Source organism: Taudactylus pleione, unplaced genomic scaffold (genome assembly GCF_031769625.1).
Source record: "Taudactylus pleione unplaced genomic scaffold, aTauple2 ptg000122l, whole genome shotgun sequence".
NCBI lineage: Eukaryota > Metazoa > Chordata > Amphibia > Anura > Myobatrachidae > Taudactylus > Taudactylus pleione.
Genome location: NW_028284524.1, coordinates 3593892 through 3611857, shown reverse-complemented (window position 1 = coordinate 3611857; position 17966 = coordinate 3593892). Strand labels below are relative to the sequence as shown.

The 17966-nt window shown below is 40.3% G+C and overlaps 1 protein-coding gene across 1 annotated transcript in view; it reads left to right on the top strand.

Moving 5' to 3' along the window:
• Positions 1-364: 364 nt before the first annotated feature.
• Positions 365-17966, top strand: part of ACMSD (aminocarboxymuconate semialdehyde decarboxylase) — a 144766-nt gene continuing 127164 nt past the window's right edge. The window contains exon 1 of the mRNA XM_088472397.1: positions 365-443. Coding sequence (XP_088328523.1) covers positions 387-443 — 57 coding nt within the window. The 5' untranslated portion in view covers positions 365-386. The remainder of the gene's footprint in view (positions 444-17966) is intronic.

Here is a 17966-nt window from a genome sequence, read left to right as displayed (position 1 = left end):
ATTATTAAGTCCTTTTGGACACCTGCTAATCCTAAATCTTCCCCCAGTATGTGCAGCTTTCATCAGGAGGTATTCAGATTATCTTATTATAAAATAATCTTTCAAGACTGCTAGTAATAGTCAGTAGGTCATACAGTAAGGAGGACTTTTGACTGCTAATAGCTGAATCTGACAATCCTGCATTAATGTATAAGGTTTACTGGAACTCAGCAATATTTTGCACTTTGTACTTGGCCCTGGATAGTTATGTGCTCTGTTTGATTCATTTCCCATTGGCTGTCTCTCAGGGGTGTGTAAGCCTCTCTGCTACAAAGTATCTTGCATTACAACTAAGGTTGCTGGAATTGGGAGATATTTTGTGATACAGTATCTGCGATCCTCACACAATGAAAATAGATATTCACTGTCATATTCTTCCAAAAGAATGGCCTGACCTCAAACAGGTAACAATAATAAGCACTGTATGTGATACAGCAAAGGCAATTTCATGTGATTATTATAACAGCAGGTATATAATTTATACATTATGTGATAAACACCGTTTTCAGCAATATGAAATAAATTCTGCACAGAAATGTTTATGACATTACCAGAGCTAGATTATCTGATTTAGCTTTAGCATTAATTTATTAAAATTGTTCTATATGTAGTGCAGGATAATATAACAAAGTTATAGGGCTACAATTATTTAAAGATTTTTTTTTAAACTGTTTTTTTACATTTATACATTTAGTTTGTATACACTTACACAGAGGTCTATTTTACATATTTCTGTGTTTAGAGAACAAGCTATAACCCACAGATTAAACACTATTTGATCGTTTTACTTTTAAGAGCTAATTCAAGTAATGTCTGACCTAGTACCCCCCACTCCATCAAGTAAGGGGCAACAGCAAAATCATCACAGCAACTAAAAAAATTCAGTACACTTTGAGTTTCCCATATCCAAATATTACAAAATACGGAATAATTCAAAATACGCAATTAGCATGACTGGGCTAGTGGCACCTTTGCTTTTTGATAGTTCAAAGTACACAAACTTTATTTAAGGCCCAAAATTATTAAAAATATTATATAAATTTACCTTCAGGCTTTGTGTTTAAGGTGTATATCAAACATTTGAATTTCATGTATGTACACAAATTTTGTTTGAGCCACAAAAATATTGAAAATACTATTTAAAATTACCCGCAGGCTGTGTGTATAAGGTGTATATTAAACATACATGTATTCTGTGTTTAGATTTGGGTCCCATTCCCAAGATATCTTATTATGTTATGCAAATATTCCAAAATACGGAATATTCCAATATCCAAAATTCCCCCGGTCCCAAGCATTTTGGATATGGGAGACTCAACCTGTATATGGTAGCTTATTTTCTAAAGGTAAATTCCATGCATTATATCTGACCTGATAACAGGTGGAAACTTTTACTTCTACTATCTGTGAACTGTCTAAAGTGAAAGTGACTCAGCAGGAGCTCAGATCATTCCTTTATCACACTATGGACACATTATGCAATTACTAGCATTGATATAACTAACTACAAGTTCTTATCTACCACCATAATATAATATTGCAGAACTACTTCAAAGAAGTATGTTAGAAAATGTAAATGTTTTTGTTTTATTATTTTTGAACTAGGACAATGAATTGTTTTTATTTTAATTATTAGCTTTTGGTGGAGCATCCTCATCACTTTACTTCCAGGTTCTGTCCCTGGCTTACTTATACCCCTTTTACACCGGAGCCAAAACCCGGGTTATTGCAGGGTTAACCCGGGCAGCTCCCTGGTGTAAAAGGGGAGAGGGTTGGATAGCCGGGTCGAGTGACCCGTCAATCCAACCCAGGTAAATAGCAGAGTTTAACACGGGCGTAGCCCGTGAAACCCTGCTGTGAGAACAGCGCACTCCGGGTCACAATGACCTGGAGTGCGCTGCTAGCCGGCCGATTGGTCCGGCTTCAGTGGCACTTGGAGATGATGTCATCTCCAAGCGTCCACTTTCACGTCAGGAAAGCCGGGTCTATGTAGACCCGACTCCGGTGTGAGCGGCGCCGACTCAGGAATATCCAGAGTCGGCACTGGCTAAATTCCAGGTCTGATCCGGATAGGAGCTCTGGCCCTGATTCAGAGCCGGACGCTGTGACAGAGCGCTCGCTCTGAATCAGGGCCGTCCTTCCTAATTCTAGAGCGGCCTCCTGGCCGCTCGTATAGCTGTGGGTGACCACCCACAGCTATAGCGAGCGGCCAGGAAGATGGTCACAATGGTCAAGACCATCGCGACCATCGGGCTTGCGTCGAGACCCTTGTGGTAGGGTCTCATTGCCGCAAGCCCTGGAGTGCTTTTGGCTCTATCAGAGCCGAAAGCACTACCACTGACATCACTTGTCAGTGGGGCCAGTGGGCCGGCCACACACGGTAGGCGGTCCCATGGGAACGCCTCCGTCTGGCCAGCCACTCCCCTGGCACGCCCACCAAAGGGGGTGTGCTGTCACTCACCATCGACAACAAGCCCCCTTTGTAGCGAGACCCATAGCGACGGCTTGGCCGTCGCTATCGGGTCTCGCACATGCGCACGATGGAGCCCAGTCCGTCGTGCGCATGCGCACTGGGCCAACATCGACCCGCTTGCGAGTGCTCAGCGCTCGCGAGCGGGTCTGAATTAGGCCCTCTGTTCTAACTCCGGGGCAGGACCCGGAATTTTGGTGGACAGGGGTATTAGAATTCTATAGCTTATAGGCTACAGTGGCTTGCATCATCTGGAGATGGCGTTAGCTATTGAGGTCAAAATTTGATAAGCTAAGTGTTTTAGTGCTTGGTCATTTATTGCAGTTTGCAGTTCATATAGAAAATTATGGAGATAGTGGTACTGAGTGGTAGTTTGGTTAAAGCAATAGATATCTGTAAGTATATACTGCTTTAACCTAATGTTAAATAGCCCCAATATCAGCAATGCACACTGATGATTTCAGAGCACTCCCATAAACACACCCTACCTGTGAGTACTGCAATGAGAGTGTTGGGCCCAAGCAGCCAGAACCACAGTCAGACTTTGGCAGAAAGTGAGAGACTACCAGTGCTGTCTGCAGACCAGAGACCAGGAAGCTTCTCCCTGGCAACATGCCCTTTTTTTCAACTAAGTAAGCGGCGTACAAGTGTAGGCCTAGTACAGTGAGGATGTCTTCATACAAATGCGTCTCATGCAGACCACTTCTGATTGCAGAATGTACCTTTTTCTTCCCTCTGATATTATTACTACTATAAGTGTGGCTGCTGTGATCTAAGGGCCCTATTCAGACCCGCTCACTAGGCTGCGTTCGCATGCAGCCAGATGATTTTTGCAATCTGCACATGCGTACGCATTGTAGTGCACGTGCGTGAACTAGCCCATGCGATCAGGAAGCGTTCGCTCGCTGCGCATAGACAGCTCACTAGTTAGAGTGACAGGACAAGCCGTTTGTGGGTGGTGATGGTGTGGTCCATGAAAACGGGGAGTGGTGGTGCGAAAGCAGGCGCGCCTGAGCATCTTAACGCAGTTTAAGTGGTGTGCATAATTAAGACGCAGCGTCATAGTACACGTCACATGGTTGAAAATCACACTGAATCACTCGCAGTGCTTGCGGTAGGGTATGGTCAACCACAAGTGCTGCGATCGCTTCCGATGGTAATCGATGTTACTGATGGTTGCATACACTTCCTAGACATGACGTGGGAAAGTGGGCATCTTAAGACAGGCTGGTGGGCGTCTGCATACACAGAGCAATCGCACGCTAAGACATAGTGGGCGTGCTACTGCCTTGCCGTGTGATCGCGGATTTGCATACTTTCGCTGCATGTGAACGCATATAGTGAGTGGGTCTGAATTGAGCCCTAAGTGCATTATTTATTTCAGATTTACAATCAATCTGTGGCATGAAAGCAGATTTTTTTTAAATGGGAAGACAATGGATACAGTAGTTGTATTGTATTGATCTTAAAAAGTGCTTTTCTTTTGTATTTGCATAAGTTTTAATTGTATCATACATGGTATATGCAATTTTAATATTTATTAATAACATTGTCCAGACATAGACATACTACTTATCAAAGTGAAATAAATTGTGTCCACTCCAGGTAAAGGTAAAATTGTTCTTTATATAATTATTTCATCAGCCACGTGCAGAGCGTGACAGCTGTCTTTTAAACTTCCATTAGGAGCTCTACACATAGAACTTCAATCATGCTTTTTATTCTAAACTATGGCTATCAATTACATATTCCAATTAGTTATATTCATAACAACTGATTAAAGGTGACGGTTCTTCATTATAAGTGGTCGGCAGGGTTCCTGACATCCTCCCATCAGTCATCGATAGGTGGATGGACCCCTGCAGTGGTCTTGATATCAGTTCATTAGTGAATGTCACCAAGAGGGATAGTTCTTCATCAAAAGCTGTGCCAAGTTTCATCCATGATATCAGTCAACTAGATTGCTGTACACAGATGGGTCGAGAGCATGATCTTGTACCAAAAGATCTTGTACCAAGGTCAGTGTGATTTTGCATAGTCATTCACAACCCCAGTCTTATCAGTGAGCTTTCAGACTGTCAAAGGCTTATATAAGCCTCTAAAACACATTTATATAATCACTCAACTTTTTTGGCATCTCGTCCTCTTTGAAGTTTAAAATACATAAAATTCTATACGCAATGTGTATTTTCTACATGCAGGCTTTTATTAAGTTGAAACTTATTTTTCCTAGATTAGATATGTATATTCTTATTGCCTACCAATATCTTATCACTTATAATTATTGCAGGATAATTGTAATACTTTAATTCACCTCACACAAATGCCCTTGCTTATAATATAAGGGAAATTATATTTGGTCCTTGACAATCTTATGTATATAACAACTCATTAATGTATGTATATGAATTGGATACTGTCATTTTAGCATTTACTGCCAACACTGTCAAGCCTTTCCCGGTGTAAACCAGCCACATATATGTTTTATCCATTAAAGTGGGGAATATGCCAATGTTCCCTCCTTGTGTTAAATTGGCTATGCTACTCTCACAGATCTTGATGCATCTTGAAATGTGTCCAGCTCGGCAAGCTGATCAAAATGCATTGTTTCAAAATCTATGTAAGCCCTAGAATGAGTAACGAGTATTATACCACATTAGTTAGATCCAATTAAACATCCATTAGTAATACTGCAAGTCCCAACTCAGAATGCAATAAATATGTCCAGCTCGGCAAGCTGATCAAAATGCATCTTTGTTTTTCTGATGCATTTTACGCCTATGTTATTGGTGTACATTGTTTCAAAGGATGTAGTTAGGATACAGGCAGGCGATATCCGCCCGCCGATATCCCGACAACCACATCCCGAAATGGGACTAAAGTTAGGCATTGAAATCCCAACATTCATGTGGTAAAGTGAAGGAGAGAGAACACCTAGCGCATATAACACCCTAGTTAATCGGATAATAGATAAATGAGTGGTGCTTGTTAATAATTCAATCAGTCAATATACATATGTATTGCAGCCCCACAAAGGGTATCTTTTGCAATATAATCAAATAGATATCATAAAAATAATTAAGGATATTCCCAAAGAAATAAATACATACAAGATAAATATATAAAAATAGATTTATTTAATTTAAGATATTGAAAGTTAATGTAGACTGAAATTTTAAACAGTACTAATAGAATGAATAATAAAATATAAATACTGTCTATTGTCACAAATTGAGGCACCTTGTGTGCCTATATATATGATAATCACTGTATAAAAACGGGCAGCATGTCATATGTAATGGTGGTTACACAATTATGGGAACTAATACCGGTATACAACAAATAACATAGGACGTTACAAACAACATGTATAGTGTGTTTGCCTTATCCTGAGGATATCCTGAGGAAGCCTGAAGACGAAACACGTAGATCGCAGATTCACTGATCCTGACAGGAGCCGCACGAGTCGCACAGTGCTCACCGCGGCCATCTTGGAAAGTCTGCCGGCAGACGAACCAACTTCAGAGGACTCTGAGAAACCGTTTCCGATCATCAAGAAGAGGAAGGTAATCATATACCCTGCGATAAGGGAACAAGAGGCGGCCACAGCCCGCACTGGTCTGGGGTAACATTATTATCCCTCCCAGATACTAGAACGCAGTATTGACTTTAAGAAGTACAGTCATACTGTGCTGAGTGTAACCAGGACTAGCTCTACATTGCAGAGCAAGTAAAACGCCATTTAGCGTATTGCTTAAGGCAAACACACTATATATGTTGTTTGTAATGTCCTATGTTATTTGTTGTATACCGGTATTAGTTCCCATAATTGTATAACCACCATTACATATGACATGCTGCCCATTTTTATACAGTGATTATCATATATATAGGCACACAAGGTGCCTCAATTTGTGACAATAGACAGTATTTATATTTTATTATTCATTCTATTAGTACTGTTTAAAATTTCAGTCTACATTAACTTTCAATATCTTAAATTAAATAAATCTATTTTTATATATTTATCTTGTATGTATTTATTTCTTTGGGAATATCCTTAATTATTTTTATGATATCTATTTGATTATATTGCAGAAGATACCCTTTGTGGGGCTGCAATACATATGTATATTGACTGATTGAATTATTAACAAGCACCACTCATTTATCTATTATCTGATTAACTAGGGTGTTATATGCGCTAGGTGTTCTCTCTCCTTCACTTTACCACATGAATGTTCGCATATGAGTGAGGTTTTGTAGTGCCCTCACTTACGCCAAGCTGCAATAACCCTAATCAAATAATAGTGGATTAGCGCATCCCTTCCCCTCCTTCTCATATACCATATTGAAATCCCAACACCTATCATTAGCCCCACTACTAAATCCTAACAACCGGTTTACCGAACGAAGATAAGCCGGTGTCTTAGTGTGTAGCCGCTGGGGAGAGGGTTAGCTTTAGGGACCCCCGGGGGGACTTAGGGTTAGGCAACCCTCCTGGGAGGGTTAGGGTAGGGAAAGGGGGGGTTAGGGTTAGGCACCACTAGGGGGGGTTAGGGACCCCCAGGAGGGTTAGGTTTAGGGTGCGGGGAGGGGGGACTAGCTTTGGGCACTAACGGGGGGAGGTTAGGGTTAGGCACTAGGGGGAGGTTAGGGTTAGGCACCACTAAGGGAGGGTTAGAGTACTTACCTCATGCAGTCGGGATTCTGACCCGTCGGGCTGCCACTGTCGGTATTTGATCCGGCGGCTAAACAGAGCCACCGGCAATACATACCAAATCTGTAAGCCATATAATGAGTAAAGAGTCTTTGTGCCACATTAGTTAGATCCAATGAAACATCCATTAGTAATACTGTAAGTCCCAAATCAGAATGCAAGATTAGAATTTAAGCTCAGCAAACCAATAAAGTGCTCATAATGTATTCTAATTACCAGTAGATCCAATGTAAAAGAGTCAGTAATTTTGATACAGCCAGCATGCAAAAGACAATAGATAGCCCTGATCCAAAATATAGTGGTGTACTAATTACAATCAAGAGCTTGGTAACATAGTAAAGAGGACAGTTGCTATTTATTATCTCACCAATTCCTTCACAAATAGCTTTCTGCTCAGGGGGTATGTTAAGGGCTTTAGGATTTGCCAACTGGATCTGTTTTTTCACATCACCTTCACCTTACGTGTTTCATCACAACTCAGTGACTTCTTCAGATGTGCTTATTAATACAAATGCTGTTCATATTTATACCTTTCAGGATTTGCATAGCTATTTATTATTTATCAATTAGTTATGAACTATTCAAATAGACTGTCAGTAACAGCAGCCAAGAATTCAAAACATAATTCTTCTAATATAAAGTGTTTTATAAGAGTTCTATGTATAAATCTAGTATGTCATGTATGAACATATAATAAAAAGAACATTTTTATAAAGGATTCACATAAATTGCTATTTGCTTCTCTTTGTTATAGGAGTAATCCATGATATCATTAGCCGAGAGTCGTAAGCTAAACCCCCTGCATTCTCCAAATATTAGAGTTATGCCACGTATCCACTAGCAGATACCGGCATGACAGTACGATTATGACATCGTAATTGTACCGTCGTTCCCCTTCCCCCTGCAGTGCCTACACTGAACGATTGAACGTTCAGTTTATGCACATCAATCATCTCTGAACATGGGCAATCTGTCGTTATCAGCAGAGTGACCAGCATGTTCAGTAGATGATTGATGTTGAAAACGACCAGCGGGAACGCGCATCGCTGGTCATTTTCGACATAAAAGTGCCCGATTTGTGCATGATTACTGAGCGATTGAACGATTATGATGTCGTAATCGTGCAAACGCTCAGTAACATCGCATAGTGGATACACGGCTTTGCAGAGATGAACAAATAGAAAAATGATTACGGCCTTACAAACATAACCCAAATACAAGTTATTAACTTCTAAATACAAGTTGTCACCACCGGTTAATGTTCTCTATAATAACTGAATATTTAAAGAGACATTTCACAATTTCCTTAACCACTGTTACAAATGGAAACTCTGTATATTTTTAGACACATGATAAATCAGAGTGCAACAAATTTTAAGCTCTTCATCCAAAGTCCTTTACCTTTCAACATCATATTTACAGTCTTTATTAGTATTGTTTTTAATATTATTGAAAAAAATAATGTAATCACATCAGGGGCGTCTTTAGAGAGGAGGGGGCCCATGTGCATTCCCTGTCATGGGCCCCCTCCTCTCACAACGGCGGCCAGCAGCCAACTGATGCGGCCTGCCAGCCACCGCAGAATCAGTAGACTCTGGTCACTAGAGCATGCCCAGAGTCTACTGTGCATGCGCAGATCACCAGTGAAATGGAGCGACCGCCATTTTCCTGGCGATTTCCTCACAGTGCATGGACAAAACGCTGGCAAAATGGCCGCAGCGGCCATTTTCCAGCGTTTTGAGCAGCGCTGAGAGACCCAACGCGAGAGAGGTAAGTTTTAGATACTATGGGTGGAGGATGTGCGGTGCGGGCCCCCCCTGGACCCGGGTGCCTGTGTGCACGGCACACCCTGCACCCATAATAGATACGCTCCTGAATCATATGCAACCATACCAACTAAGGGGAGAATTCAAATAGACACGATAATTTTTTGAGCGGGTAAAACAGGATTTTAACGCTTGAATTGCCTTCGGGCACTTCAATTATATTCTGTTTTATTCGCCAAAAAAATTATCTATTTTCTGTTTTCGGGCGAATACACATAGGATCCATGATGAGTTTGTGCCTGCCCGAAAACAGATAGTTATCGGGGATTTTATTCAGAGCCGGCTGAGCTCCTCAAAAGAGATGCCTGATACCTTACCTGTCAGCAGTACCACACACGCTGCTGTGTGCTATGCTGCAGTGGGACCAAGGAGACTGCTGTCGCTGAGCAGCAGAAGCAGTCTCCTCTCCTCTGCCTGTGCGGGGTTGGTGAGAGCGATTGCACTGATCGTGCCCCCCATCCCTGGATTTGCCCCTGAATGAGGGGCTCACAGCACAGCACAAGGGGGGCGTGGTCACGCCTCCAGCATTAAGGCCAAGCCCCCAATAAGTGCAGGCCTCGGGTCTAATTGAATTAGCCCGGGGGATCAATTAGCCATTAGTAAATTACCACGGCTAATTTAATTCCACTCTAAGTGGTTAGAGGCTACAGTGGTGGCCAAAATTGCAGACACTTTTTGAAATTTGAATGTTTGTCAACTTTGATTGCTTATAAAAACTGTTACACTTCATGCAGTGCAATGATTCATATATCAAATTAAAGGAAATGTAATGCTGAATTCAACACAATAAATAAAGGTCAAATATTTGCATTACAAGGGAAGTTATGCAGTGAAAACAACACTTAGGGTGAAAATCTCTGTGTATTTATGATGTTACTGTCTTATCAGTATTTCGTTTGGTATCCTTTATTTTTCAAGACAGCAGCACAGCAACGTGGCATTGAGCCAACCAATGTTTGGAGCTCTTCCTTCTTTATTATGTGGTGCCATGAGACAATTGTAGCCTCAATTAATTGTCTTTTATTGGATGGATGCCTCAGATGTACCAGTTTTTTCAAATGGAACCACAAATGTTCTATGGGGTTCAGGTCTGGGCTGTTTCCTGGCCATCCCAGCACCTGTATGTCATTCTCTGTGAACCACTGTTTGCATATATCCGTGCAGTGTGGCAGGGAGCTGAATCCTGCTGGAAAAAAAATTGGGCATTATCTGGAAAAAGATCCCTGATAGAAGGTAGAAGTTTTGGTTGTAGGATGGTGTCAATGTACGTTCTGCTGCTCAGTGTGCCATCTATGAAATAAAGGCGGCCTACAGCATCTGCTGTCATATGATCTGGGCATGTAACACTTTGTAGGATTCTTTGTTGTTGCTTGAATGCAATCTGGATGTACCTCTTCCCCGATGCGACATCTCACATATTTTCTCCCATCACTACCAAATATCGATATCTTAGTTTCGTCACTCCATATCACTTGTTTCCACTGACCTTCTGTCCATGCAATGTACAAACAAAGTAATATCACCAATTGGGACCGGCGGCGCTGGGATAATTTCACAAGATCTCAATATTCCAACTCCTTCAATAGGAAATCTATAACTTGACTTTGGAAAAAATAACACAATAGTGTAACCCAATAATAAATATTATAATAGCATGCGTTCTCAAAGGTTCTGCCTACCAGAAGGTGTGGTCTACATAACTTAGCAGACAATCAGGAATATACAAAAAGGGACAACGATTTAATTCCATCAATGTTTTTTCACTTCTTCCTATTTCTCCCTTTCTTTCCATTCAATGTATAAGAAAAAATTCAAACTTAGGGAAATCCCATAGCGTAATACTGCATTTATTTCACAGACAAAAACAACAAAATCATAAAAAGTAAATAGGGGGAGTAGTGGCCTTTCACCAGATGATATGGTCTACCAGATTACTCCAGTAGACAAATGAGCGGAAATCAGGATAAGCATCAGGCGTCCCAAATATGTCTATCCGTCCATCCATGGAGTCCACACTAATTCCCCAGTTTTCTAAAGGTTTTCTAAAGATGGCCAACGCCTTTCGATACTTGCCAATATGTATCTTTCTCAAGGTATAATTGAGAAACCTTCATAAACGGGGTTTTATACCCCCTTTGTACATCCAAAAGTTATATCTAATGCCATACATAGATCTAACCATTACCAACCTAACGACATCACATAGATATTCCAGTCCATTTAATGCCACTCCGTTTCTTCTCATGGTACTCTCATTCCGCTCTGAAGTCCCGCCAGTGGGTAATTTAATCACATATGCCACGTGTCTGCCGTTTCTGGCTCACATGGAAGTGCGTCACTTCCACATGTTTGCCGTTGTCACGTGTTTGTGTCATATCCGGGATACCCGGAAGTGGGTCATTTAGTCCCTTCCAGTATACAATCCCCGAATCACCTTTCTATAAACATCAGGTTCCGGGTTTCACATGACAATAGATTCAACGGACTTCAATGGCGGCCATTTTGTTGAGGTCCCCATAGAGATAGATCAGTGGCCATTTTATTGTTGACCTCCAGCATAATTTCCATATGGAGATATAAAGTGACAAAGTGCATATCTAAAATACAGAATATATAATTAAAACCAGAGCAGGAACAAATCTATAAAAACCATTTAACCTCAAAATCTTTATTTAGACCGGATGGAATAAGAGTTTTAAAATTAAAAATAATATTCATCTCCTGGTGGGCTAATCTCTGTGCAATATCATCTGCCCTTACACCGGAGGTAACTTTTTTCAAGCCATAAAAATTGATGATATGGGAACTGTCACACTGATGTATCGCCTTAAAATTTGCAGAAAGTGCATGTGTATCCTACCCTTTTTTGATATTGCGTAGGTGTTCCCCTAAACATATTTTTAGTGGTCTACTAGTCCTACCAATGTAAACATTTTTACATGAACATTCTATGCCATAAATCACATTCTGTGTGTGACATGTTATAAAATCTTTAATCTTATGTTCTTTATTATTAACATTTAGTGTTGTCATTTTATTCCCAAAGTTATTTGACACATTTCTACACCCTACACATGAACCGCATCTGTAGAAACCTTCTGAAATCACTTTTGTGTTTTTTGGAGTAGATGGACATAGACTCTTCACCAATTTAGATTTTAAATTGGATACTCTTCTAAATATATACATATAGGTTTCGGAGGGACATCATTCCCTATTATTGGATCCTTTCTCAAAAGATGCCAATGTTTATTAAGTATTTTAATTATCTGATTATGTTCAGATGTATAATCTGTGACAAATGTGACATTTCATCCTATCATCCCTTTTATCTTTATTTTTATTTTTTTACTATTTTGAATCAAACTTTCTCTCTCTATTTTTGTTATATGATTGAGTGATGTTTCCACTTTATCCCTATTACAACCACATCCAATAAACCATTCCTTCATTTCATTCGCTTGAATGTTGAACACATTCTGATCTGAGCAATTTCTTTTAAGGCATGTAAACTATCCCATAGGGATTGTATTCAACCAATTTGAATGGCGACAGCTATTAATATCTATATATGCTCATGAATCTGTTGGTATAATAAAAATTTTTGTTTTAATATGTTCATTTTCAATATAAATAGATAAATCTAAAAAGTCTACTTTCTCTTGACTCACATTAAAAGTTAAGACTATATTCCAATTGTTATTGTTAAGAAAGGTACAAAAATGATTTAAAACTTCCAGATCTCCCTTCCATATAAATAAAACATCATCAATATATCTATTACTGGACACTAGGTTTGCCCCGTACATAATTGTTCTCCCAACATCCCATAAAAATATTCCCATAACTTGGGGTGAATCAAGTGCCCATCGCAGTACCCCTCTTCTGTATAAAAAATTCATCTTTAAAAATAAAATAATTATTAAAAAGTATAAACTGTATTCCTTCCATTAAAAAAATTTGCTCATTTGTTTCATAAGAGGATTTTCGAAGAGCTTCTCTCACTGCATCCATCCCTTGATGATGGTCAATTATAGCATACAATCCAGTTACATCTGCTGTTACTAGATAAAATTCTTTATCCCATTTTATTTTCTCTAAAACCTTTAATACATCTCTCGTATCTTTCAGATGTGATGGATTATTTAAAACAAGGGGCTGTAGATAAAAATATATCATCTGTGATAGAGAGGCAGTTAAAGAATCAACCCCCGAGATAATAGGTCTTCCCGGGGGACAGAGTGGATCTTTATGTATTTTGGGCAATACATATATTGTAGCAATTATCGGTATCTCCTTAAATAGAAATTTACATTCTTTATCTGTTAGGGTACCTCTTTTATTATATTTCTCAATCAACTCCTTTAACTGTATCATCAGCTTTTTTTGTCCATGCAATGTGTTCTTTTGCCCTCTGTATTCGTTTCTGCGACTGCTTTTTATTTAGCAATGGCTTTTTCCGGGGAATCCTACCTTTTAGGCCAACCTCCATTAGTCTTCTCCGTACCGTTCTTGCACTAACAAAAACACCAGTTGCACCCAGTTCACTGCTAATGGCCGCAGATGACATCAATCTGTCCCTGATGCAAATTAATTTTATTCTCCTATCATCAGCAGCTGTTGTGCACTTTTTCCTGCCTTTTCCTTCTTTGTTTTGTATAGATTGTGTTTCCTGATAGCGTAAACAAAACTTTCATACTCCTGATGTTGTCACATTCCTACCAACTTCTCTCTCAACTGCTGCATACGAAAGACCATTTTCACGTAACACCACAATCCTGGATCTCTTCCTGGCTGACCAGTCACCACTTTGCCTGGACGGCATTGTTGTATTTATTTTTTACACCGTCAATAGCACTAAACAATACACACAACATCCAACCGTAATTGCACTTCAGTAACCAACTTTATTCTGCAAAATGAAACAGCCAAACTGACCTTTCCCACCTTTGAACATGACCTTGCACCTGCTCATAAACGACACCTGGTTGGTTCCTCAGAATGACGATTCCGATTGGCTGGTAGTAGCTGTTACTACAATCCGGTTCTTGAATCTCACGCATCTGTGCTTCTTTGTCTGACTGAAAGTAGCATAACTTTGCTTTAAAGTTGAAAATCATTAAAATTTCAAAATGTGTCCGCAATTTTGGCCACCAGTGTATACATGTATACAGATATATCTGCAGATTATGGTTGTTTGTACACATTGAACAACCATCATCTGTGCCTGCCCGCAGGTCCCAGTGACCATGGGGCGTGTCCCAGTGGTCAGTGGTGTGTCCCGTCCCCCTCCCCGTGGCTGCCGCTGTGTGTGTAAACAGGCGGGCTGCAGACCGCTCGTACACACCTGCCAATGGACAGATATGTCTGCAGACATATCTGTCCATCGGCTGTGCAGCACAGCCAATGCGATATGGGCAGCAAATCAATTGATCGGCCAATGTATCTGTCATTGTCTACCCAGCTTTAGTCCCTGGTTTTAGTACTGGATCTTGTATTTCTAAAATTGTTTTCCTGAATCAGCCTTTTTCTCTGATTCAATCTGTATTAAATTTGGTCACAAAGAATATGGAGAGATGCAGATCTCATTTTAGTAATGCATCTCTATCTAAATTTTTAATTTGTAAATAACACTCTTGGACAAATCTTTGGTTATCCTTTGTATTTCTTTATATCAGTGTCTTGTGCCCCAATATAAGCCTCTAAGAAACAATTTATTTTAAGCCTACTTAGGGCGGTATTCAATTAATTTTGCACCCGCAATAAAGTTCCGCCTGCTGGACTTTTCGCCTACATCGTGTCTTTTGGCAGCGGAAACTTATCATGTGCGTCCCCACTATTTGCCGTATTTAATTCCAAAAGATACAAAAACAGCGACACTCGAAGCCAGAACAGGCGGAAAGTGGTGTCAGAATCGGGGAAATCAGCCTGAGCCCCCCAAAAAGATGCAGAAACATTGGGGATCAATGTAGTAGTGTCCGATTAGTCCTAATGAAACTGTTTGGGGTACTTAAGTTGGGACAATTTCCTCTAATTAGCGTCTTTACACAATTGGTGAAGAATGGCATTAAGAAGTTTTTTTTGGAGAAAATAAGTATTTCTGGCAAATTTGGGGTACCTGAAAATGGGTACTAGCATATTTTAATGTCTCTAAATTGAAGTTTTTAAAAAAAAGTTAAATTCCTCCCTCATAAAAGCACCTTCAAACCCAAAAACACTTGACCCCCTTCTTAGAGCACCACCAGAACCTTATTTCACTAGTTTCTGAAGTTGTCCCCCCACTTTGTGCTTTTTTGCGACCAAAATGAAAGTTTTTTTCTGGAATTTTTGACACACTTGTCCTTTGGGGGGCAGTCCCAAGGGTTCTAAGCGGTTTCCCCACCTTTGCACCCCAAAATACAAATGTTGCACTTCTTTTCTCATGCTTTCACAAGCGAATCTTTTTCATTCCATTGACGTTCCGCGTACGTGAAAAGCCAGTGGAATTGAATACTGAGATAAGTTTCTGACAGGCGATAAGACGCAATCGGTGATACTTTTTCGCGGATCTCGGCTTTTCGCGTCTAATTAAATATGGGCCTTAGTTGGCTCTATGAGATGTTTCGACCGTAACGGTTACTAGCAGTGGCGGCTCCATTGGTGGGGCTGCAGCACAGTTCAAAATTCAAATAGGGGAGCCACACCAACTGCCAGTGAGTCACAGCCATCTGTTTGGCCACATTTGAAATGGCAGTTGGTGTTGTTCCCCTATTTGAATTTTGAACTGTGCTGCAGCCCCACCTCTGGAGCTGACAATGATTACTAGTGTAATATTATCCATTTCTCAACTGTTTTCCGGTAATTTATAGACATAATTTTGCCCTGTACTGAAAAAGTTTCCTCAAACTCAGGATTTCTAGAGGGAGGTTTCCAAATGCTCGCAATTATCACAGTCACACATGTTCCCACATCTGTAATACCTATTCAAGATGGTGGTAACAGATTAATATGAAGTAAAAGATGTTTTAACTACTTGCTCGGCATGGTCGCATCAAATGTATATATGTGTGTACTAATATTAATTTAATAATTATTTATAATTAACTTCAATTAACCACTCGCAAAGTATAGCCAAGAAATATAATTATTTTCCCTTTCTATGGTTCAGATATTTTATTATCGATTGAACTCCTTTTTATATGTAATATCATAAAACATAATGTATCTGTTTCCAAAACTGTTATGAGCCGCCGTAGCAGCTCACATCCCTCCAACAGGTCCCAGCCGTTGCTAGGTGGCCGGGATGCCGGGAGAAGACATCACACCGACCGCATTGAACTCTGATCCAGGCTGTTACCTGGCAGCAGGACTTTCTCCTGCTGCTTCTGTCTCTCTTCTTGGGTGCTGCAACTTGTTTAGTTAATTGGGGGGCCTGGCTGAGCAGGCATCCTGATTGGATGCCTTGCCTGATAACAGGCAGTGAGGACTCACTTATAACCCTGTAAAGTAGCTCATCTGCCTGCAGTCTTTCTGACCTGTCTAGCCTGCTGGTGTCCTGTGTATTCCTTCTCCAGTACATGCTGTACCTGTAATTGGACCCTGTTGGACCTCCGTTCTCTACTGTTCCCTGGTGAGTCTGTTCTTATTACTACTCTGCTGGCTAGTGCACATCTAGTTCCTCTGCAGTCTCATACCTGGCTCAGGTACTGTATTCTGTCACCTGTTGCCACTCTAGCTCCATTCTCTTACAATCCTGAATTAAGTCCTGGAAGCATCCAAGTACAGGTGAGAACATAATTTTTTATGGGAAAACTGCGACTGTTATAGGTGAAGACCTCTGTAGCATGTTCTAAAAGTTTATGTAGTTCCCTAGGTGAGCAATAATATTATTACCGCCCTAAAATTAGCTGAAAGTGGTATCTGTATCCAGATGGAATCTGCTCTGCCAAACCCTGCTCAAATACTGGCAAATCAAATTCGGACTCTATCTATGGACCATATTCAATTTGGAGCGAAATGTCGGAATCGGCGATAATTTATCGTCGATGACGTCATTTTCGCCTATTTCAATTATCCCCATATTCAATTTCAAAGACTTTTCGCAGTTTCGAAAAGTTTTTGATAAAAATCGGGGATAACTTTTCACCATTGAATTAGGTGGCGAAAAAAAGGGCAGAATTGGGGTTTAGTGGTGCAGGCTTTAAAAAAAAAAGCCTGAACCCTTGGGAATGTCATTTAAAATTAAACTGTGTCAAAAATATGTAACAAAAATAATCGGGACACCCCAAAAAATGTACTTTAATTTTGTGGATAACAAAAAAACAAAAATTAGGGAACACACTTCTAAAATAGCCAAATTAAATTCAGCGGGGTCCCCAAGTATGCAGCAGGTGTGTTCTTCATTGCGGGAGTAGTGGCAGGTGCATTTTTGCAGAATATTTAAAAATCTATTTAGGGACTTAAAAATATGCTTACCTCCATTTTCATGTAACCCAAATATGATAGAAATAGTTTTTATTACAAAAAAAGTGTAATTCTTCACCCCTTCTTCATAGCCGCAAATATGCACCTGCCGCGGCTATTTGAAACCCCGACTTCCTTCAGCAGGTAAAATTGGGGGTACCCATAGTGATCCTCCATGTCTAGACACCTTTAGGGGGTCCCTGGAATATTTTCCCAAAATTCCCGTTTTTTGGCGACAGTTTCCACCGGCTCCCGTTTTCGTTGGTTTGTAATTGAATACGGGGATAAAGCGGGCACACGCCTGATACTTTATCCCCGGAAAACCTGCGATGTGGAGCGAAAAGTCCAGCACGGACTTTTTGTTCCCATATTGAATACCCCCCTTAGATGCACAAGATTTGTTGCTTCCATTAGCTGGTTTCCAGGCAGCGGTATAACTAGGGTATTTGGAGCACAAGTTAAAAAATGG